The sequence below is a fragment of the Thermobia domestica genome, chromosome 16 (assembly GCF_964235325.1).
Source record: "Thermobia domestica chromosome 16, izTheDome1.hap1.1, whole genome shotgun sequence".
Taxonomy (NCBI): Eukaryota; Metazoa; Arthropoda; class Insecta; order Zygentoma; family Lepismatidae; genus Thermobia; species Thermobia domestica.
In genome coordinates, this window is record NC_137469.1 from 129003264 (window position 1) to 129027825 (window position 24562).

Consider the following 24562-nt stretch of genomic DNA (forward strand, 5'->3'; position numbering starts at 1 on the left):
TTAAATTCATAAAGCAGATTTTGTTTCGCTTCTCTATAACACAAAAAGTCATTTCATTAGTGGCTGATGCCGATAATAATATAAAACCTCGAAAATAAACCATGAATTTCGAAAAGATATTTCAAACAATTTTACTTCTCAACATATTTACATTATGAATTCCAAAGGATTAACCAATGTATATAATAAGAATTTTTTAAACCTCCTATATATAAAAGTAAGCAGGGTTGGGAAGAACCATGGTTGTTTTTGAAAATGCCAAAAACCCGTTTTGGGGGGGAAGTTTAAACTGGGCTTTTTTGGCTTAAATCAGGTTTTTTGGGTTTAGATATTTTGCTTTATGTATTTATATTACATATTGACGGAAATAAGTTTGTTTCGCCTTGGTGTTATTATGCAACAACAGGATTATGCTGGAAGAGGTCCCATAAGCTTAAAGAAGTCCGGTCACTACATTTCTTAAATTGGGAAACTCCCGCCCTAGCCATCGGGAAAATCCCGTCATTACTCTAAATGAAAAACAATAATGGAAAAATCCTGTTATTGCTTTGCATGTAAAATTTAAAGGTCAACGTATCATAATCAATACGCTAAAACTGAGGTATTAAATGACAAATTTAGTACGTACATATCATTGAAAGTTCAATCCAAGCTAATGTTGGAAGCTACGTAGGCAATCGATAAATTATGCCAATTTATATCAATATATTTCAGCAACCTTGGCTTCTTTGTAAAATAACAGGCATTCTGGCATGCAGAAATATACAATTTTGTTTCGTTTCGTATGTTCAGGCTTAACATCCTTACGTAATACCGAGGTTATCAAGGAGAAAACTCGCTTAAAGTTTCATCCGAACCGCTACTTTGTTTACGCATGAAAGAAGGGTTGTGGTTCAACCGAGAATTGAACATGGGACACCTTGATTAAAAGGTGAAAAGGAAATAAAACTAATGCAGATTGTTTGATGTGTGGAAACATCACCATGAAGTTCACACGATTCGCATTTTTCATTCTTTTTATTTTTTGGTTTAAACCAGTTGTTTATTTAAGAAAAAGAAAAAAACACCCGATGTAAACCAGCCAACCCTAAAAGTAAATACTTCTTTTTAAAAAATACACAAACAAGTAGCAAAATTCTATGTAGTATTTTACTTCAAAATATTCCATACCCTCTTTTTGGAACAAAATAAAATTAAAATAAAACATAAGAGAAATACTTAGATTTATATGATACACTTAAAGGCTGCACAGCTAGAGCTTTTGGTTCTGTATATTCTTGAAATGCTATAGTTTTCTATAACCACCATTACGGTTTACTCAGTCCTCAAGTTTTTTTTGAATTTTTAACAAGAGTGATTCAACATATGAAGGGTGTGAGGCAAGAACATGGTAACCCACAATTTTACTATTTTAAGAAATAAGAGATTTTCTGCTGCACAAAATGCATTTTTAAAGTCGGAAAGCTGATTTTTCACATAATACTATACATGAAAGACTGAACGAAGCGGTATGCGTTGCTGTCTATCTGCTGCATAACTCAGCAATTGAAAATTGGTTGGTTACCATGTTCTTGGCTCACACCCTTCATATCATGACGGAACTCTCCCCACCCCACCACCACCAAAAAAAAAAGGACTATGGAATATATTTAAGTTAAGATAAATACAATTGCACAACAAACATGACCGAGTGGAGCTTTTGCGCTTCTATCGGGAAGTTCGGGATTCAACCCAGCTTTCGAGCATTCTGACAAAGCTTTTCTTCATTCTATCTGTGAAGTAGAAATAGTGCGTGTACTGTGAGTTGGCCGACTTCCTTGCGTTATTATTACTAATTACCAGCAGTGACTGTTTTGCGAAGGTTAGAGGGGTGTTCTTTCGGACTGAAGCCTGTTCCCCAAAATTACGGAATGTCTAAAACAAAGGAAATATCTATTAGTTATGCCTTTACTTATAAACTTTAAGCTCCCGTCAAATAAAAATTACGAATGTTTAGAAACACTAAACATTAGTAAGAAAATCCCCTCCCAAAATACTCTTCCAAATCCGCCACTGATTCTCAGTATAAAATGATCTTCAAGGTTGTATTCGGAAGATTATCGCTAAATATACCAACGAAACGAAATATTATGCCTGTACTCATAAACTTCAAGCTCCTCCCAAATAAAATTAGAACATTTTGGAAAACGAAACTATCAGAGAAATCAATCCCAAAGTACTTTTCTCAATCCGCTACTGATTATTTGTATAAATTAGTATTCAAGATTGTATTCGGAAAATTATTGCTAAATCGTTGCACAGCTACAGTATAACAGAAATGTGGAAGTACGGTTTGACGGATATATTGAAAAACGTACGCTTTGATGGATATATGGAAAAACATAAGTTTAACTTTTGCGCTAGAAGCTAGAGTACTAAGCTCTTAGAAATGAAACACGGATGACAAACTAAAATGATTTAGAGAAGAAAAAAATGTTGATAACTCAAAAGTTAAAATAAAGTTAAATAGCCTATAAAATTGCCCTCAAATACTACATTCTTCATGTTAGCTTTAATTCGTAAAACATGTGCTCCATCCATCTTGATGGTGAATTTCAGAGCGAAATATGGCATTTAGGTCATGGAATTCTTATCTAACTATAGAATATACTATAAGAAAGCTATTTAGATAGAAAAATCATAAAAATGAAAAAAGCCAAAATTTCCAAAATTCTCGTTTTTTCCCCAAAAAGCCGGCTGTTTATGTGAAAAAACCATAGATTCAAAAATGCCGGCTTTTTTGCATCTCTAGTTGCTACTGTCGTTGCAACCATAACACCGATCTGAAAATAAGCTAGCAATTATTTATTTCAAACTAATTTACGGCTTTAAACTTGTTCCAGAGGCATATTGAAACGGGTGTAGCATGGATACTGCTCTCAATAGATTTGCGTGCACCGGAATATATTCACTGAACCATCAGATATTTACAAATCCGACTATCTGTCCGCAAACTTGATTCGTGTTGCAAGATGATACACTAGACCTACCTGTGAAGACCCACAATGTTCAACTTCATTAGGGGTGAAGGAAAAGGGGGATACTTCTTGTTTGTCGTCTGCAGCGAATCCATGTTCTCCACATATGACCGAGAAATCAGAATCTTTTCGTCCATTAACTAGTAAAGAGCTCTCCATTAGTGAACAGCTATCATCATTGACAGAAAATCGCAAGTGGCGTTTAGCGTTACGCACCAGACCTGGGTAGAGTTCGATACCATATAAGAGGCAAATTGAAAGAAAAAGTGACTTCAGCAAACGAAATAGCAAAGTAACAAGAAGCTAATGAACCACCACACGGACAACCAGAAAATATTAACAGCAAAGCCCCATTAAATGTATAATTTGTGGTGAAACGTTCAATGAAGGCTGGGTGTAGTGTGAATCCTGCGATGGCTGGTTTCATGAAACCACCTCAATTGAATCAACGGATATCCATTACACATGTTACCACTGTTAGCTTCGTGGGTAGGATTTCTTGTTGTTCCTTCTAGGTGTAAATATCATGTTTTTCAAACATCTTACTATTCGTTAGTGCTCGCAAATATTCCAAATATGTGAAATTTAGCGATCTGTATTGCCATTTGTTTATTTCATTATTTTAGCATTTATGTCAATATGTTCAGTTTGTTAATAAAGTTCACATTCCATATTTCAGGTTTATTTCGAGGTAATTTTACATCTTTTTACCAAGAGGCAGTTCAATGTTTTAAAATGTCCGTTGCTACCTCCTTTCCCCTAAAGATGTGAAGTAATATTCACATGTTTATATTTCCAGGTTTGCTTTCGGAAAATGCTTAGCACTCTTGAGTTAGGTACTAATTTGTGCAAAACAAAAAGTTGGACACCAGTCAAGTCCCCTCCTGAAATTGGCGGAGGCAGTGCTCCCTTACACCACCCTTCCGCCTTGTTACGGCACTACGAGTTTTATGAATCCTGATGCAGGGACGACCATGTTTTCAATGATTTTGTATCCATTCAGCACAGGTTGCTAGTATAGAACAGATAATTAGGCCCAAATGAAGATCAATAATACAGTGAGAGCAGCTAGATTCACTTCTTCCACTCTTGAATAAAATTCACAAAACATGGTTACTTCCCTTTGCAGTATTGCTACATGATTTGCTATATCTATGCGATGTGCATTGTTAAATCAGTGTACAAAAGCATTTTTCTCGCTACAAGTGAATCTCGCAAAAGACCAACCAAAGATACAAATATCTACCAGGACAAACTATATAAAATCAATAGGTTTCGTTCTGAAACAATCACAGGAAAATATGGATGTTATCAATATGGTTGTTTAGCATGTGGAAAACATTTTAGATAGCAATGTTCAGCTAGGAGCGCACAATGTAGGGATTGCAACTAATATAATCATTTTGCACACTATTGTCCAAAAGGTATACAAATAGGTACATAAGAAGAATCAATGAGTTGCCTGATGAAGATATTCAGAAGGAAGACAAGATCTTCATCCTTACTGAATTACAGAAGAATTAGATGACAGAAGCAAATACGAATGTAGAAGATGAACGAAATTTTAGTTCAGTGGAGATTTTATGTTAAGCTCCATTCAGGTAGCCAATACAGAGAAGAAAATATGTTCACTAGTAATTAATCGAATTTAATTGGTAAAACGAAATTCACAGGTTAAACACGAGAATCTTGAACCAGAAAATCGATAACAGAGGAATCAGGTCTGTAGACACACCGACACACCGACAAACAGGTAGTAGAAATGGAATACCTTAGTATGAGTCAGGGAATACGTACAAGGTCCACAATAATAGAAGGAAAGAATACAAATAATAGAAGTCCAAAACAAATATGGTAAACAGGTGAGAACAGAAAATAAAGTTACGAAAGAAAGAAACAGAAGAAAACAATACAGAAATGTAGATAGTAAAATAATAAGAATGCGTAAAAATAAAAGAGAAGGCGAAGATATAAAGGGATTAGTCAAGAAAAAAGATGTAGAGGATAAGTATAAAGAAATTATACAAAAAGATGATGGATGGAAGTCTGAAGAATTAAAGCAAACCGTTGAGACACAGGTGAAAAAGAGAGTCAGAGAGAAAAGGAATGCGTACAAGTTTACTTTTGGCGCACCACTAGAAACAATTGTTAAAACTTATAATTCTTTTACTAATTTCCTTCTTATTATCCCCTAAAAGGTTTTCCTTGGCGACATGAAAATGTCTCACTTGGCATAGATAAAATACAGGGATGAATAATTAAATATTATAGTGCAAAAACTCAAACCAAAATGCCTTAGGTGGCCATTAAAACACGAATGCTATCCACTCGGGTCAGGGAAGAATAAAGCTGGTGGGTCCGTACGCTAGCGCGGGAGTGCGTCCGAAAGGAGCAAGTCTGTCAGCAGTCGGGGATATGTGCGCAAGCCAAGATGAAAAGGAATGGGTTTTGTCAATGGTACGAATTTCAATAGCACTTGTAATTTTTTTCCAGTAACGTTGCACTTGAACATATAAAATACAGGTTTTTTTACATTGTGCAAAAATATGTTGCCAGTGGAAAATAACATCTAATAGTGCCATCTTTTATATACACTTATTATATCCGGCGTAAATCACTTGTGATCATTTTATACTAGAACACTACACTTGTAAACCTATAATACAGAGTATTACTTTGTATTTCATTCTGTCGCCATTTGTTCCTTATAAACATGCCTATCCATACAAAGAATTGAATTTTACATGTAAATAGTTCAAAGTGTCGTGCGCCAAAGCTACACCTGCACATAAGAATGAGATACAGGTGAAGACGGGGGTTAAGAGGGAAAGAAGCTGCAAAAAGGAGAGAAAAGGGAGAAATTTTTGTATGATGGTTATTAGTAGCGAAAAATACATTAATGAAGTGCCATCTGACAAAGTAGAAGAAGAGAAGAAAACGGAAAAAAAGTTCTGATATAAAACAGTTGAATATTTGTTGTTTGTAGTTGAAAGATAAAGTGTTGAATGTTTGTTGATTTCGGCTCCTATTGCCTATTATTTCGTGTGCTTGAGGGAACTCAAACGATGTTTTCGAATATCGTAGCTTTTGATATGTTAATAGTATTGAGTGAAGTCGGGAGAATTATCGCGAGGCTGCGCGGCTATATGATCAACGGTTTCTCAATCGTGCTGGGCAGTCGAGGAAAGCGTTTCGTCTTGCACTTGGTGTGCAGAGGACTGGGCATGTCCCTTCTTAACACAAAATACGTCAGCAGATCAGGCGCCGTGTTTAGGATAAACGGTCTCCCGGCATCCTTGCTGCAGTCCATGTGGTTCCCCAAATCTCGAAAACACGATTCGCCAGGGATGCTGCGATAAGCAACATGACGGTTTGGAGGATTCTGCTCAACAACGTGCTCCATTTTGACCACGTTCATCTGAATCAGGAACTCCGAGAACAAGATTTACATATCCGTCTAGTTTTGTCAGTGGATGAGTGCCAGGAAACCCATGTTTCCACCGGGACATTCTGTGGACGGATGTAGCAACCTTCAAGAGTAATGGAGATGTCAGCATACACAACGCACACTACTGGTCCAGTTTGAATCCTTTTTTTTGAAGTGTCTACGTGCACTACGAACAGAGAAAAATGCCTGTGCCGGTGGACTGATAGTAGCAATTCAACTTCAAATAACAGACGTAGATCCCAAACCGCAGAATTTAACGATAAGTGTTTCCCGTTAAAGTTGTTTCTATTTCAATAATACTTCCAAAGAAATCGAAATTGATACCAATTTCCATTTGAAATTTTGGAGTTGACCACCGTGGATGTATCCCCGCTACGCCAATTGATATAGAAGCATCACCATTAATTCTTCACGTACGATTTGGTCATTCAGTTTTCTGTTGTTTGAAGTGTCTGCGTGTACTACGAACAGAGAAAAATGACTGAGATGGCAATTGGTCTGAAGTGGCAATTCAACAAATAACATAAGTAGATACCAAACCGTAGAATATGACGAAAAGTGTTTCCCGTAAAAGTTGTTTCTTTATTAGTAATACTTTCAAAGAAGTCGAAATTGATACCAGTTTCCATTAAAAATTTTGGAGTTAATCCCTTTGATGCATTCCCGCTACGCCACTGGATATGGGAGTATCACCATTTTATTCTTCAGATACGATTTAGTCATTCATTTTCTGTTTGAAGTGTCTCCGTGCACTATGAACAGAAAAATGAGTTTACCAGGTTGTCTGATAGTAGCAATACAACAAATAATAGACGTAGATCCGAAACCGTAGAATTTAACGAAAAGTGTTTCCCGTAAAAGTTAATTCTTTTTCAATATTACTTCTAAAAAATCGAAATTGATACCATTTTCCATTAAAAATTTTGGTGTTGTCCCCCTTGGTGTATTCCCGCTACGCCACTGGATATGGAAGTATCACCATTTGATTCTTCATGTACCATTTGGTCATTCATTTTTTGTTTCCAGCGTCTACGTGCACTAGAAGCTGAGAAAAATGTCTAAGACTGGTGGTCTGATACACCCTCTTCCCCTCCCTACATTGGACCGTCAAACAAAAGTCATCCCAGGTCCGAACTTCATCCATGTTGAAAATTTGAATGAGATCGGTTTGGTGATTCCAAAGTTATGAGGTTTTACTAGTATATACCCGCTTCGCTGGGTGAAATGAAAATTTAAATGCACAATTCCGTGTCTCATGTGTTCTGTACCCGTGAAATATGCTGTTTTCGTTTTTAATGGCATCGAATTAAACGGCATCGGAAAGATTATTGATCACCTCGGCGATCCCGAATACCACGTATTCGACGCTAATATTAATCATTTTCGATCATTTCATTATCTCCCAAGCTACGGGGCTGAGTTTGGTTTCAAACGGGATCGGAAGTGTCATTCTTCATCTCAGCGACCCTAAAAACTACGGATCAGACACTAGTGTCGGATAATTTTGAACATATATATATATATATATATATATATATATATATATATATATATATATATATATATATATATCCCCCTCCTCTTCTTTCATGTTGTGCGGCACGGCATTGGATGTGTTACCGGTCATCTCAGTGACCCAGGAAACTATGGATTCGACACTAATATGGGTTATTTTTTATTTCCCTCTCCCCCTCTCAGAAGACGCGCGGCTGAATTTGGAATTAACACCATACGAAGTGTCATTGTTCATCTCGGCGATCCCAGAAACTATAGATTCAACACTAATTTCGAATCATTATATCCCCCTCCCCCTTGTTGCGGCCTATGTCATCGGAAGTATCACTGTCCATCTGAGCGACCCCAAAAATGTGGATTGAGCTCTAAAATCTGTCATTTTCGACCATTTTTAAACGTTTTACTCCCCCTCAACCAAGTTCAAGGTTTGAATCTGAATTTAAACGGGATCGAAAGTATCACTGCTCATCTAAGCGACCCAGAAAACTATAAATTCTACTGACAGTGGACATATTCGACCATTTTTAATATATCTCTTTCTCCCCCTTCTTCAACTTGTGGAGCTGATTTTGGATTTAAACCGGATCGGAAATGTCTCTGTTCATCATAATGATCCCGAAAACTATGGATTAGACACTAATATTGGTCATTTTCAATCATTATTATATACAACTCCTCCTCCCCTCAACCGTGCTGCGGCACACGGCGTCAAAATTGTCACTGTTAATCTCAGCAAATCCTAAAACTATGGATTCGACACTAATATTAGCCATTTCCGATCATTTTTAATATTTATTCCCCTCCCCTACGTTGCAACTTCCCACTCCTCAACTATCACGGCTGAACTTGGATTGTTACAGCATCAGAAGTGTCACTGTTTCTCTCATCGATCCCGAAAACTATGGATTCAACTCTAATATTGGTAATTTTGATCATTTTTAAATTTCTCCTCCTTCCCCCTCCCCTACGTTGCGTCGTCAAAGTGAGTATCCTTAATCCCTGCCCGAAAACTCATGTATGTTGAAAATTTGATTGAGATCGGTTGGATGGTTCAAGAGTGATGAAGTCACAAAGACAATCATTTTTATTTTTTTTTACATATATCTCCCCCTCCCCCTCCTCTATACTGGCTCGTCATAGTGAAACGATAAAAAGCACCCTAAGGCCCGACCCTCATACATGTTGAAAATTTGATCGAGATTGGTTGTGTGGTTCAAAAGTTATTAGTTTTATTAATTTTTATTCATGTCCCCCTCCCCACCCCCTTCCCTAGAATCTACCGTTAAAGTGAAATTACAAAAATATTTCCAGATCCGAATCTCATGTATGTTGAAACTCTGAATGAGATCGGTCGGATAGTTCAAGATTTATTAAGTTACAAAAATAGTCACTTTCAGTTTTATATAAATTGATTTTTATATACCTCCCCTCCTTCTCCTCCCATACGTTGCTCAGTCAATTTAAAATTATAGAAAAAATCCCAGGCCTAAACCTCATCTATGTTGAAAATTTGATCAAGATCGGTTGAGTGGTTCGGGAGTTATTAAGTTTTATTTATTTTTATACCCATTCCCCCTCCCCCCTCACTTTTACCATCCAAGTGAATAGCCTAAAACCAGCCCGGCTTTGAACCTCATCCATGTTACAAGTTTGATCGAGATCGATCAAGCGGTTCAGCAGATTTAAAGTCATAAACATAGTGATTTTCAATTTTATATATATAGATATATTTTTATATACACACGTCTCCCTCCCCTCTCCCTCTCCTCAGCTCTAGTAAAAAAAGCATTTTAGGCATAGGGTTATTTTTACGTAATATTCATATCCGAGATCTTACTGTGAAAAATTCCTTGCTATAGTTGCTATTTTTCTTTAACGTTTCAACAAATACTTGATTGGCAACAATGGTGAACGCAGCCGTTGGGAGTTTGAATTGCTCTAGTTCCTGCTTGGAATACACACGTAGATGGCACTGCGCCGGAATACACACCGATCGAGAAACGAAATTTTTCAGTCTGAGCACACACTTTACACACACAAACCGGCTGTATCCGTATAAACGAGCGGAGTCAAAAGAACTCGCGGGGGGACCCCTATAATGGTCCTGCACGCGTTAAAAGTAAAAAACTTTTCGAGCAACCACTAAAAAATGCTCGCTTTGCAAAAATTGCTCAGAGTGCTGCTCTGTAGCCGATCGACCTACAAAGATTGGCGGGTTCACCAACGCACCCCCACACAGAGAGAGAGAGAGAGAGAGAGAGAGAGAGAAAGAGTTGAATTGAGTTGATTTTGAATTTAACGTCTCTTTCAGCAGCGAGGCTATATGAGACAGGACCAACAGATTAACGTTGAATCCGAACTACATGAGCTCCCGCCGAGAATCGAAGCCAGGTCTCCCATTCCAAAGGCGCGTATGCTAACCGCTTAGCAACGAAGGAGCTCGGAGAGGCAGAGATAGAGAGAAACACTGTAAATTTTTACTTCTCAACTTGAAATATTAGAAAATTTTCCGGTTCCGAAAGCTAATTGGAAAATTGTAATTTGTTGCTAACTAATTTTCCTCTACAGAAATTCAATTTTTGTAGCTCAATGTGGTGTCAAATATAGTGGAAATTTTTTCACCTAACATCAATATACATAATATTCAAAATTGTCCGGCTTATGAAAAGTTTTTTTCACTTCTTTCTACATCGTAATGAAAATTTTCCGATCCATGAAAATTCCTTTCACTTGTTTCTACAGAGCAATAAAACTTTCCGATTCACAAAAAGTTGTTTTACTTTTTGTTTCAAAATGATGAAAATTTTCCGTCTCATAAAAAGTTCTTCAATTTTTCCATATAAGACAGAAAATATTTCGACTCATGAAAAGTTGTTTCTCTTGTTCCTACATAGTACTGAAAATTGTCTGAGCCATGAAAATTTTCATTCTTTAAACGATCTTTCACTTTTTAACATTTCTATACATGAATTAAATCAATTTTATGATTACTGAGGAATTGTTACTCGATTACTGATATTTGTTTACAACGGAAAATTTTCCGGAAAAATATAGCTGAAAATTTTCCGAAAGGGAAAACTTTCCACCTCACATCACTAGTTCCAACCATATGTCTAAATTGCTATTATGCTTTTTATGCTCTTTATGCTTTTGAGTTGTTCTAATAATAATGAAACCAATTACTCAATGGTATAAGAATCCAGTTCTTCTCCATATCATTTGAAAGCCACAAACGGAGGCCGTGCTGCCTCATTTGCCTCGATCTGCTGCCTCCTAGCTTCAGTCAGAATTCGCGGGATTTGAAACTTATATTGTATACTTTCTGACTTTGGTATTTTCTAAATCCACATATGTTTCGCGGGATTTCAATTACAGTGATTCTACCAGCTATTATTTATTTTATTTGCAATGTTATTAAGGAATTGCGAAAAAAAATGTACAAAAAGTTTTGCTGAAGAGACGGGTAAGTCTATCTCCCTGGATTCTACTATTACCAACAGATGGAAGCCCGTATCCCCTACATTTCCAATGTATCTTGTAGGGTGCAACAAAATCACAATAGAGGAATGCGGTAGTCAGTGGTAAAGCGTTCACCTCTGGTGCATGGGGTCCTTGGTTCGATCCCAGCTTGTGCCAAGTGAACTTTGTGGTGGACAAACACGGTGTGCGTGACTTTTCTCGGTGTTCTCCCGTTTCCTCTCCTTTTTCTTCATTCCACCACTACATTAAGTTCTCATCATCACTATCTCCTTTAACTGGCATAATCGTGGGATGTAAAGATTTCATTTCAATATTCGCAATAATAGAAGCAATTTCAAGAGAATATTAAAATTTTGTCAAATGACAACTTTAGTAGGTACTTAGAGGATAATGTAATTATTTTGTTTATTCGTTGCTGAGAGCACTTAACTACTTTTTCTCTCAAGGAGCATGAATGCAACAATAAAACATTCTCAATGAAAGAAACAAAATAACAATGAACGAGTCAAAATATCAGAAAAGTGCACGAATTATCGTTTAAATTATATAGATTGATTTGTTTTTGGACAAAGTTTGAATATTGAAGTTGATTTCATGATTATAGCTCTTTTAAACTCACCTAAAAATTCTCAGACAAAACTAGTTTAACCAAATGGTTACATGCATTCATGCTGTCCCATGAACCCAAATTAACCGGTAAGGGCACAAATTATCGATGGCGACCTATTTCAATGAGTGAATTCCAATCAATAAAGTATTCTATCCAATATGCTAGAAATATCAATTGACATGTGCAAAGAACTTTTTATAATGAAGCCACCATTACACAGTTTGTGCAGGCCTTATGGTATCCCTGATCCTGAAGCCATAATTACATAGTTTCTGCACCGTGGATCCTAGAAATTTCTTCTCCACGTCACCACCCTTTTCAGTTTCTTAAATATACCTACCTTCTTTCATTCATGAAGAAATGGGGAGGATAACCTTATTGTTGTTATATTGGCTTAGTGTCCTGTTCAGCACCGAGCCTATAAGCAAAAATGGACTTACAGCTTAACGTCAGATCCGAACTACGTGAGCTCAAACTGGGAATCGAACCTGAGTCTATCGCGTAGTTATAAATAAGTAGGTGATTTAGAATTAAGTTTTTTTGTACTCAGACATTTAGAATACCCAGGCAAAGTTAGCTCTAGAAAGATTGTACAAGTAAGGCTGATGGTTTTCCAAAGTCATCTTCCTTATCAACGCTTTTTGTTTTAAGGTGTGACGCCAAAGGAATAATTTTTAAATAACAATAAAAATAAATGAAAATTATATATAAGTATGTAAATATATATAGAAATGAAAATTTGTGAAAATTAGATAAATCATCCTACGTAGGATCTCCATTGAAAATCCTTGGCCAAAATCTATACACAACTCATATTACACGACGGTAGTCCGTTAGGAAAGTTTTATTTTTTCTCTACGAAGAATTTCAAGAGTTGAAACATCGTGTGTGGAAGCAAGTAAGAAGAGTACGTTACGTAATAAAAAACTAAGTAAGTCTTCTTCCTTCAAATGACCTTCCGTGGAAAGGACAACGGATCACACCTTTTATCTTTCTTTTCATTCCCCTTTGCCAATGCAACAATACCTTTTCTTCCTGCGAATGCGAAAATTAACCAGAAAAAAAGGAAAAGAAAACCTCATTCGCATAAGAACAGCGTGGAAAAGTCAGAACTTGATTTACATGCAAGAAGCTATGTGAGAAATTTTTAAACTTATTTAAAATGCTTATTTTATTTTTTAAAAAAGCCAAGGATATCGTTGTGTTTTTGTAACATTAGACTTTCGTTACCGTTGTAGATATTTCAGCAAATTTATTTTCATTTTGTTCCCCAGCATTGCCGAAACTTTTTTTGAGCTAGAAGAAGTTGGATTTTTTTTAAAAGAAAGTCAGACGACGAAATCTACTATATCAGTAAAGGGTATTCACTACAGCGAAATTAAACTACTGCTAATTTTAGAGTTTTCTGTAATATCTTCAAAATAAATAAAAATATTCCAAAAGCAGAAACGTAATAAACTAGACAATATGATTTTGCATGTGATACCGTTATCACAACTCACCTATCTGCTTTCGATTTGCAACTGTAGATAGATTTAGCATTTTTTGCGGGTTCTGTAAATAGTGGCATACCAAAAGCAGACAGGTGAATTGTGGTAAAGGTATCACATACAATATCGTATTATCTAGTTCACTACGTTTCTGCTTTTCGAATATTTTTATTTGTTTTGAAGATATTACAGAAAAATTCTAAAATTAGCGATAGTTTAATTTCGCTGTAGTGAAGACCCTTAAGCTCCCTGATTTTCCAAAGCAGTGATGGCCAATAACCCACTGTGGGCTATACTTCAAGACCATTTTAAAAACTTAAACAAAATAAGAACTATACTTCAAGACCATTTTAATTTCTCTTCACTTATCCCCAGTGAAGGTTGGTTTTCTGAATGTGAGCAAGTCATACATTATCACAATATTTGTTCTATTCTGCGTCTCTTCTTTCATGTTCCATGAGTGTAGGCAAATTAAAACATGGTAGAATCGGTCCTATTTAACACTTGTTTGCCGCCCTAGGTCATTAAAAATACCTATCCCACATTATCAATACCGGTGGAAAAAATTTTAATCAACCTGGAGCATAATCAATATTTAAGTCGGAGTGCAAAAAGTGAAAATGTATACTCAATAAGTAATATATTACAACATATATAATTATTATTAAGTATTTTGCCTTTTGGTAGGTTCTAGGAAAGATGCCAGCTGAAAGCGTTCTCTTCTCTCCTATCAGTTTTAAAACATCTTCGTCTGTTACTCTCTGTGTGTATCTTCTCTATCTTCCTCCAACACCACATTTCGAAGCTTTCTATTTTTTCTACTTTCGTAATGTCCAAACTTCTGAACCATACACTCCAATACTTCATACACAGGACTAGACGACTTGTTCCTTAGTCCAATATTAAGCCTGATAGTTAGGAGTGATTTTTTTTCTTATTGAGTGCTTCTTTGGAGATGGCAATTCTTGACCTGAGCTCTGGTGCAATAAGCGATTATCAAAATACTTCCCAGATACTTGAAAACATCGACTTCTTATATATAATTACGCACATAAAATGTAAAATCGCATCTGATATCCATATAAGCATGCATAGTAAATTTCTCAAGATTTCCAGAACTAGAATATATATAAAGACTGGTCCGAGAAAATTTAGATATATAAATTAAAATGGCAGAAAATTAAAAAGTAAATAAATAAATAAAAATAGGACACTCAGCCAACTTCCATAGTTTGATAATTCAGCCAACCGCAACTTTCGATTATCGAGACGCACGGAAGGTTATTGAATATCGAAACAGGGAGTTTACTACAGTCATCTGTTCAAAAAATATAAAATCATTTTACAAGATTTTGAAGTCCTTCAAAATGAAGATCCAACAGTGGAGTTTAAAAATGTGTAAAAAATATTTTTTTAAAACCAGTAAGTACGAGCCCAAAATTGTGGTTTTTCTTTTCTTTTCTTTTCTTTTTTAAAAAGAAAAATGGACATTTGCATTCCGTTTGTATTTTTCTGGAGATACCGGACACTTTTGAGTAAAAAAAAAAAAAAAAGAAAAGAAAGATAAGAGCAAAGAAGACTCACGTTAAGAATGGGCCATTCGGTCTTTCTAGTTAAATTTACCACATAAAAAAGAAAATGAAATCTTTAAGTTTTTCGTCCCACGCTTATGCCAGTGAGGCTAAAGGAGACGGTGAAGATGAGGAATGAATGAATGAAGAAAGTGGGAGAAAACGGGAGAACAGCGTATAAACCCACGCACACGATGTTTTCCCACCACAAAGCCCACTTTGTGCGAGCTGAGATCGAACCACAAACCCCAAGCACTAGTAGTTACTATATAATTATTAAAAGTAACAATAATAAGTATATGTAGTATCTAATATACAGAATTACGCAACCGAAATATATGTAAATTTAAGTTGGATATTCATTTTGATTTTAAGATGTAAATGGCAGTATACTTAGAAAAAAAAAGAAAGAAAAAGAAACTATAACGCTATATATATAATCCCGTATTTAGAAAATCTATCACCACAGAAATGTTCAAAATTCCTGCAAACCTAAGTTAGTATCATTCGTGTGATATTTAAAAATTGCCGCTTTTATTGGTCATCGAGAGATACTCAACTAACATAAGGTGACCAGTTTCAGAGAATTAATAAACGGGATGCTCGGCTAACTGGTATCATTTGACAGTAATTATTCTGTCGTTATTAGTGTCGGTGACAAAGAAGTCCTTAGTTTTTTTTCTTTTTTTGTAATAACCAGATTTTTATTCCCATCTTTATTTTTACATTACCTTCTAACATTTAACAGGAACTAGGAGTATCGATTATTATTCGAATATCTTATATTTTTTATGACTGATTTTCTTGTAAAAGGATTGATCTTTCCTTCAAAAATACTGAAGAAATCCACACATGAATTATGTTTTAAAATATCACTTTGTGACTATAATACGTAACTATGAGCGAGTAACGGGACGCTTATTTTAAAAAGAAGGATATTTTATTGTTCCATTTGTATTTTATTCTCGACAGCTCCATCGACGGGGAGGCCGTGGGGCATAGGTCCCCAGTTTTTGAGTAGCAAAAACAATTGAAGCTAATATTTACATATTTTTGAAAATTTATGTTAAACGTTGCCTTTCATTCTTTATTGAAAAACGTTTGAAACATTATATATAGTTTTTGTTGCAGTTCTCTGTTATGCAATGTGTAAAACAATAATTGATGTAAACAATGTCAACGTCCAACCTAGAGCCCTTCTATTTCAAGTGTGCCGTCGGAAAACATGTGAAACATATTTTGGCTCCACTCTCTTATGGAGGAAACCCTTCCTTTGCTTTGGGGAAAGAAGTGAATGACCTCAGCTGTGTTGCCAATTTGTCATTCAGTCGTCTTAGCGACTGAGGATTGTAGGCTACTTAGAATGGATAAAAAGACAGTGCACAGGGAAGCCCGTCAATCTGGCAACCCTGTCTATATCCAATTATTGAAGGATCTCGGTCCAAGCAACTAGTACCTCCTACCTTCCGAGGGAGGTATAGGAATACATACATCGACAGCAGTACCAGTAGGAGCACACTTGAAATAGGAAGATTCTAGTCATAATATACATCACGAGAGAGTTAGATTCGAAATTTCTGCAGGACGCACGAAAAACTGTAAGCTCACGATACCTATCGTAGTATGGATTCTGGCTGCTTCCCCCCCCCCCCCAGTTTTTATCTTCTAGATCCGCCACTGAGGACATCCAGCAACTTTCTGAAAAACGTATACAACCTCAGTAAAAATCTTCAACTGTTTGTTTGATCACCCTAAACTAACAGGAATAATCTACTCTCTGTCACTCACTTTTGGTGAGTGTTCACTTCCTGTCTATTTAATTAATCGTAATATTTTAGTAAAAATCATGTGCATTGACTATGCTGTATATTTTCATAGTTTCCCGGATTTATAGTCTGAAAATCTAGAACTCTAATATAATTCTTGTTCTTTCTTCAATCTTTCCCTTTCGTATCTTCTTGGCATCTATTTTTACTATGGACTGACTTAAACACTTACATTTTATCTGTAGATGTCACTGTTTGTCAATGAACCAACATTACAAGCCCATTATAGAATATTATATAATTTGGCAGGAAACTTAAGCTAAGAAATGAATTGGTGTATATACAAACTGGATATAGGCGAAAAGTTAAAATAGAATATGGTATTATTATAAATTTGGAAATTGAATTAATCAATTTTCAATATTGCTATTCATATGTCCACGTTAAATTGATTGGCAACACTGTCAAAAATAGTAAGAAGTCCAGAGAGGTAGAAAGGAAGTATCTATTACTTGTATAGCTGACTACCGTTGCTTCTGCCCTTCAAGTAAATTTAGACGAAAGAGACGGTGAATATAGCGGAGTGTGGTATGCATTTGCAAAGGGTATTAGATGGCGCTGTAAATCAAATGACTATTCCTATATTACTAAAACATTATTTTGAAATAGTTTGTTTTTTACTTACCTTTCGTGTTCGAGTAGTTTCCGAGTGAGAGATTCCTTCTTCTTGTCCCTTCGTAGCGTCATATTCTTTTCGAGGTCTTCCCTTTCCTGTTGGTGTCGGAGGGTTAGCACTTTCTGTTCGTCCGGCTTTTTCTTTTTCGTCTGCATTTCCCGCTCGAAGCGGTTGGTTAACTTCTCTAACTCCTTCTCCCATTCCTCCTACGGCACATCAAAAAGAAGAAAATGAGAGGATGTTCATACACAGACTCTTATTAACAGATCACATGCACGGAAGAACAGTGCAAAATGCGAAGGACAAAAATATTCTCATTGAATATGAATCAGATAAACAGTACATTTTAACAAGTGTCTTTGTGTTTTTTACTATTTATTGCATGTGTTTTAAATGTCATGATGTAACATACAGTAAAGTTACATTCTAAGCAATTTCTTCGTAAATTTTTGTAGCTAATAACCAACAATCTCTTGGATAATAGCTACGATTTAGAAATAGATGACACATCTTTTGTGACAACAATATTTGTACTATTACTTACGTATTTTTATCAGCAAATGCTTCCGAATATTACCGCGGATAACGTATTCCCTAGCAGCACAAACTGTAAGCCCAAAAAATCGGAACAGGTTAGCTCGACATTGTTAAGTGGCCTCTTTGCTATCCATTTGCCAACCAACTCAGTTGCCAACGTTGACCCTACGTTGTTAAGTGGACGCTTTGCCAACCAATTCAATTGTCAATGTTGAACATACGTGGTTAAGTGAATGCTTTATCAACCATTTGCCAATCAAGTCAGCTACCAACGTTGACCCTACGTTCTTAAGTGGTCGTTTTGACAACCATCTGCCAACCAACTCAGTTGCAAACGTTAACTCTACATTGTAAAGTGGCCGCTTTGTCAACCATATGTCAACCAACTCAGTTGCCAACGTTAATCCTATGTTGTTAAGTGGCCACTTTGTCAACCATTTGCCAACCAACTCAGTTGCCACCGTTAACTCTACATTGTAAAGTGGCTGCTTTGCCAACTATTTGCCAACGTAGTCTTTATACGCGAAAAGTAAAATTACGGCTATAATTGCAAGGTCAAAACTGTTCGATGAATGATTAAAATTGTTGGTTGGTCAACATACATTTTAAAAATAACATATTCACTTGTTCAAAGTCTTGTTTGTGTGTGTGTGTGTGTGTGTGTGTGTGTTGGTGGAGGTAAAGAGGGATGGGTCATTCTGTTGCCTTTTGTTCTGCATTTCAGCAAGAGACAAATGACAATTTCGTGAGTTTTTCTCTTATCACTGCAAGTACTGTGCATTAAAGAAAAAAAACTTTGCACTGTTGTAATTTTTATCCAAGTGGCCTGAAAGTGAGTTAAACACTGTTGTTAGCTACGAAAGTTATTTACTAATCACTGTGAATATACGATATGTTGCAACCCAATACAACGACATAAGTGGATCCATAAACCAGTGTCGCCATATTTGTAGTAAAGGAGTATGTAGTAGAGAATATATTGTATGTGTTCAAGAATGGACACGAATGCATTCTAGTAATTTATACGAAAGCGAAAACAGTAGAAGTGAAGTACCAAACATGGGAGTATTTATTTGGAAATCATCCCTACAAGGTATTAAAGCTCCTAAAGCCAAACAGAAACCTCCAGATCGAGTGGAAAATGTTGTAAAAAAAAATCACTATCACTGCATTTACATTGAAATGTGCATTTTAGGAGGAAAAAAGGGTTCAAATACTTTCTTTAAATCTATCTCCCCGCGAAAAGAATGATCATTTCGAATAAATTTCAAATTTAATATATCCATAAACAGGGGCGCACTCGCATGAGGGTCCATTGGGTCCGGATCTCCCCCAAAATTCGTAACTCGACTAACAATTGTACGGTTTCTTAACACAACTATACTTATTTAACAGCGAAAGTACTGATGTGACCTAGAGTTTTGATTTTACACCTCATCTGTACTCTTTCTATTCTCATAAGAATAATCTACTTCTATTAGATTTTCTGAGAATATAGGTGGGAGTTATTAATAATTACTTATCGCCTTTTTGGGTGTAAAATAATATAGATTCAATACTATTTAAACGTATTGGACTCCACCTAACAAAAATTTCTGGGTGTGCGCCAGCCCATGAAGCTTGCATTTAGCGCAACGGGAATAACGCATCTGTAATTTACGTTAAACTATTGCAGTTTATTTTAATTTAAAAAGTAAAAAAAAAAAAAAAAAAAAAAAAAAAAAAAAAAACTTCATAGGCTCGAAATACATAACGAAAAGTGTTTATGATCTATATGAAATAGAAGTTCTTAATAAGTAATAATCATATCGCTTTTTGCTTCCTCTTAACTTAGAAATGGAAACCGTCATAAGGTCAACATTCTTGACGAAAATACTACAGTTAGAATTAATTTTCTTAATTACCATTTCATCGCAAATTAAAATCTTACTAATTAATTTCCTTAATAATAACTATGAACCAAAGATTAATTAATTCAAGATTACATCTTAAACTTCTGTCCATCTCAATGCATGACTGAGACAGGGTAACAACAGACACAAATAATGAATTTTAATTTTCCATAAGTAACTTTGTGTTAATCAAGCTTTATCCAAAGTTTATCCAAAAATAGGCTCCAATTGTGTACTTACAGAGGGGAAACGAAAATGCAAGGTGAACTTTGTGTTCAGTGCTCTGTTAGGTGATTCAATTGAATGCTTATTAAAAATTGGCATGTTGCCCAACAGAATGTGTAGCAAAATAGCTTCGACGATGTAACGGAGATAGTTGCTTGTAACCGTTTAAAAAAAATGTCTCTCTTTGGTATTGTACTTTCTTCGTATTATGGTCTATACGTATTAAACTTCAGTGTATATTGAAAGTAAACCAGTGGAAGCCCTCGAGGGAAGGCACATCAGTAAAAATTAAAATTTTATTGCTACAAGCTACGAGAAGAAAACTTGAATATGCTCTAATTGTTGTTCGAGGTGCAATCAAAAAGTTCCCGGAATTTTGTTGTAGCTCTATTTACTAAATCGCTTTCAAAGTAGGTACCTTCAGAACACACACACATATATACACATGTGTTACACACGCTCTGCGATTGCTGGAAATACCGACAGAAGGCCCCTTTTGGTACCTTCCAAAGTTCAACCATCGCGTTGGTGCTGATCTCTTCAACGTTGGCGAAATGGAAAAGTCCCATTTTTAGCTCTGGGAAGAGCAAAACATTCGATGGTGCTAAACTGTTTTTAAGGACATCAAACTCTCTGAATCAGATTTTTCCCAATTTGCACGTGAATTTGATGTTTGCGCGTTGATCTGTGAAATTGTGACAACTGATCACTACAATCTCCTCGATTCAGCTGCACTATTCGTACACTGCCTATTAAGGCGAGTTCACACTTGTCAAATTCATAATTAGGCAACCTAAAGACTGTATTGATTCATTGTGGTTGCATCATAAATGCCAAAACTGCAACTCTCCGGGATTTTTTTGAGTGTCCTTCGTATATAAAAATTACGGGCATTGCATAAATATTTTCCAACTTACTTGTAACGATAAAATTTGAGCTTACCAATCTGACTTTGTCTTAAAGAGCTGCTACTTAAAGCAACATTAACAGATTTAGAATATAGGTAAGACAATTAGAGCATTAGGAAATCAGAAAAATCCCGGTTATGGGTGTCCCCACTGTACGTTTATCTGGCTATACGTGCATGTATTCTTTTAAAAATATATACCTGAACTTATTACATGATGCACGTTTGACACGACAACAAAATATTTCCTGAGAACCTTCTCTGCGATATTACTGAATACTTCACAGTGACAAAATAATTAGATAAATAAACAACAAGGGTTTAGTTTGTTATAATCGTAAGATTCGAATAATTTTCTTTTCGTAACTCAGAATGAAAATTTCCATCGTACTTACTCTTATTTCCTCTTTCATCCTCTTCTCCTCCTCTTCCCGTTGTTTCGCAAACTTTCTGTACAGGTCATCTTCTTCCATCCGATGTTTCATTTCTAACTGCGTTTGCTCGTCTTTGTCCTAAAAAAAGAGCAGTAAAAAATAGATTCGTTAATTGAATTTTTAACTTCTAACTTACTCACTAAATGCTTATATTATTGCATGTGGTATATACTATTTAATAGGAAAAATAACAACAAACATGCTCGCATTACTAAAAATCAATTGATAACAACAATAAATGCTGGAACACTATAAATATACTCCCATATTACTTGCTCAAATACTTTGGCAAATGCTAGGAGGCACTGCGGCTTGTTGAGAAAGCGTTTATCCCAGGTGTGAGGGTTTCTTCTTTGGTTTCAGGGCATATGACTTTGTGGTAGAAAAACAGTGGCACATCCAGCTATGAGCTCGGGGGGGCCCAGCCCCCCTAAACTAACCTGGCCAATCTTATACAGCACGCTGCAGACAAATTTTCGTTAAATTTCCAAACGATCATTATTGCTTGTCATTTAGGATTTAGGATTTAGATTTAGATTGTTCTTTCAGCATCTATGGTCATGTTAGCCCGTCACGTTTTGACGGATGATATCCCTCGAGGAGCACACTATCCGGGAAAAAGGAAGGAAGAAAGCGACCTGGTACCTATAAGTTAGGTACCACCCCGGCATTTACCTGGTGTAAACGACGAAAACCCAGGAAAATCTCTAATCTCTTTGAAGATGGCTAACCTGAAAAACCTTTTTACACTTTTTCGACCCAATGCCCCCACCGGGAATCGAACCCAGGACAGCTCGCATCGAAGGCGAGTTGCTTGTCATTTGCCCAGTATCATTTACAATATGCAAACTCACAACACATGAAGAGTACTCTTATTCTGCATTGAAGCATGAGAAATCACGTGCGAAATATCATCTTAATAATTGTGGATTTGAATTTCTATTTGAACGCCTTTTAGCATGTTAATAATAGAGATAACTAAATTTCTTGTAATTTGAAGATTTCAAAATTTCAATTTTGTCCATATCTGAAGGTGTAGCACATCGTTTGCAGACTATTATACTAGGTAGCTCTGGTCCCTCCGGAAATAAAATCCTGGTTGCGCCACTATAGAAGACATTATATGCATGGATTCTCCCATTCCCTCCTACATACTCATTCCAATAATTATTTTAAAATCATTCACTTTTACTCATCATCTGTCTCCTGTAGACTTTTGTGGGGGCGGTGAGTTGTAATACTGCTACTTAGAGTTACCTTTAAGAGCTCCAAACTCTGGGATGGGTTTTATTTATATATAAGAAAAAAAGTTTCCTCTTCTGTGGGAGGGGGCGATTGCCCCCTGGATCCGCCCCTGGAGTAACGTGAGACATTAAATTAAATATTTCATTTCGTTTCATTTTACCAACTGCTAGAAAAATAGAAACACATTTAAATTTTGAATATTTTTCGCACTATTTATTTTAAGAAATTGATGAATTTCGCTTGCATGTAACTATACTTTTTTTTAGTTAACCGCCACATGACCCACCAGTGGGTCACCGTAAGTTTCATCGAAGGACCACTTGACCCACCGGTGATTCACTTTTCTACAGTTTTATAGCGTAACGTAATTTTCGCCGGCCTGTAAATCCAGAATTACAAGTCCACCTGATTTCAGATATATTTCTTTATTGTTCATAAAATGTACGAACATTCTAAAATTGTTTTGATTCCTGATGTAATTTACTTTTGTACGTGTTGGCAGTCAACGTATAAGCAGCATGAATCTATAAGAATACAGGCCAAGTCAAAATGATGGACCCGATTTCAGAAATTTATTCTGCAAAATGTAATAAACATATGTTATTGTGAGAAATACGCTTCGAAAGGTTAACTTTGAAACTTTAGTTTCTACGCAGTGTTTCCACTCTCTACCGCTAAGAGTGAGCAACAAGCATGAAATGAATTGCTAATATTGACCGCAACATACTACAGAACGGTTTTGCAGAAGATTAGACTATCGGCTTTGAAGTTTGGCGCAGTGATGCCAACTTGTAGGAAAAATCCCATATCGTGGGAGTTTTTGACATTATTTTCTCGGAAAGGGATAATAAGCAGCATATATGGGATTTTTCGAGAAGATCGAAATTTACGGCTTATTCATTTAGATATTGTAAAAAAGTGACTAACACAGAGAAATTTAATTTTTAATATTATAGCATACTTTTAATTAGTAGAACATGGAAAATTCACACGTAAAATGGGATTTTTTGCCTCTCGACATGGGATTTCATATTGTTTCAGGTTGGCATCACTGGTTTGGAGTATTACGTGAGATGCTCACATAGAACAGTTACAAAACAACATTGCTGCTCGTTTTGCAAAATAATAATAATAATAATAATAATAATAATAATAATAATAATAATAATAAAATAAAACTCTGAACTGCTGAACAAGACTGTACTATTCATAGAAATGAATACTTTACATGTTACGTTTCGATCTTTTAACCAAGATCATCATCGGACATACAGAGTGTATGTCTGATGAGAATCTACGTTAGAAGATCGAAACGTAACATATAAAGTATTCATTTCTATGAATAGTACAGTCTTGTTCAGCAGTTCAGAGTTTTATTTCTATAGAACACTTGTGATAAGTTTGAAGCGAACTTGAACAGTTTACTTGTCTTAGCACATGTGTCATAACAACATATGTTTATAAGGTTTCACAGAATTAAGTTCTGAAATTGAGTCCATGATTTTGATTTGCCTTGTATATGGGCTATATGTTCTGAAGTTTTCTTTCATTTCACCGTCATTCTTCAACTTTTTCAATTGCCAATGTACTTACGAGAAAACAGTCTAACGTCACGCTAGATATCGCACCAACTATTAAGTGTACTGTTTGTACTAACATTCTTGTATACTCAATTTAAAATAGGAGCGCGAATATCTTGAGTATCACTGTTCTTTCTCACTTCTTTAACATTATACAACATCAAAAAAT

The 24562-nt window shown here is 35.8% G+C and overlaps 1 protein-coding gene across 1 annotated transcript in view; it reads right to left on the bottom strand.

Moving 5' to 3' along the window:
• The window catches only part of Hil (peptidase hillarin), a 264779-nt gene that overhangs the window by 85732 nt on the left and 154485 nt on the right, over nucleotides 1-24562 (bottom strand). The window contains exons 2-3 of the mRNA XM_081743080.1: nucleotides 21530-21646; nucleotides 17583-17779 (exon numbers count right to left, since the gene is read on the bottom strand). Coding sequence (XP_081599206.1) covers nucleotides 17583-17779; nucleotides 21530-21646 — 314 coding nt within the window. The remainder of the gene's footprint in view (nucleotides 1-17582; nucleotides 17780-21529; nucleotides 21647-24562) is intronic.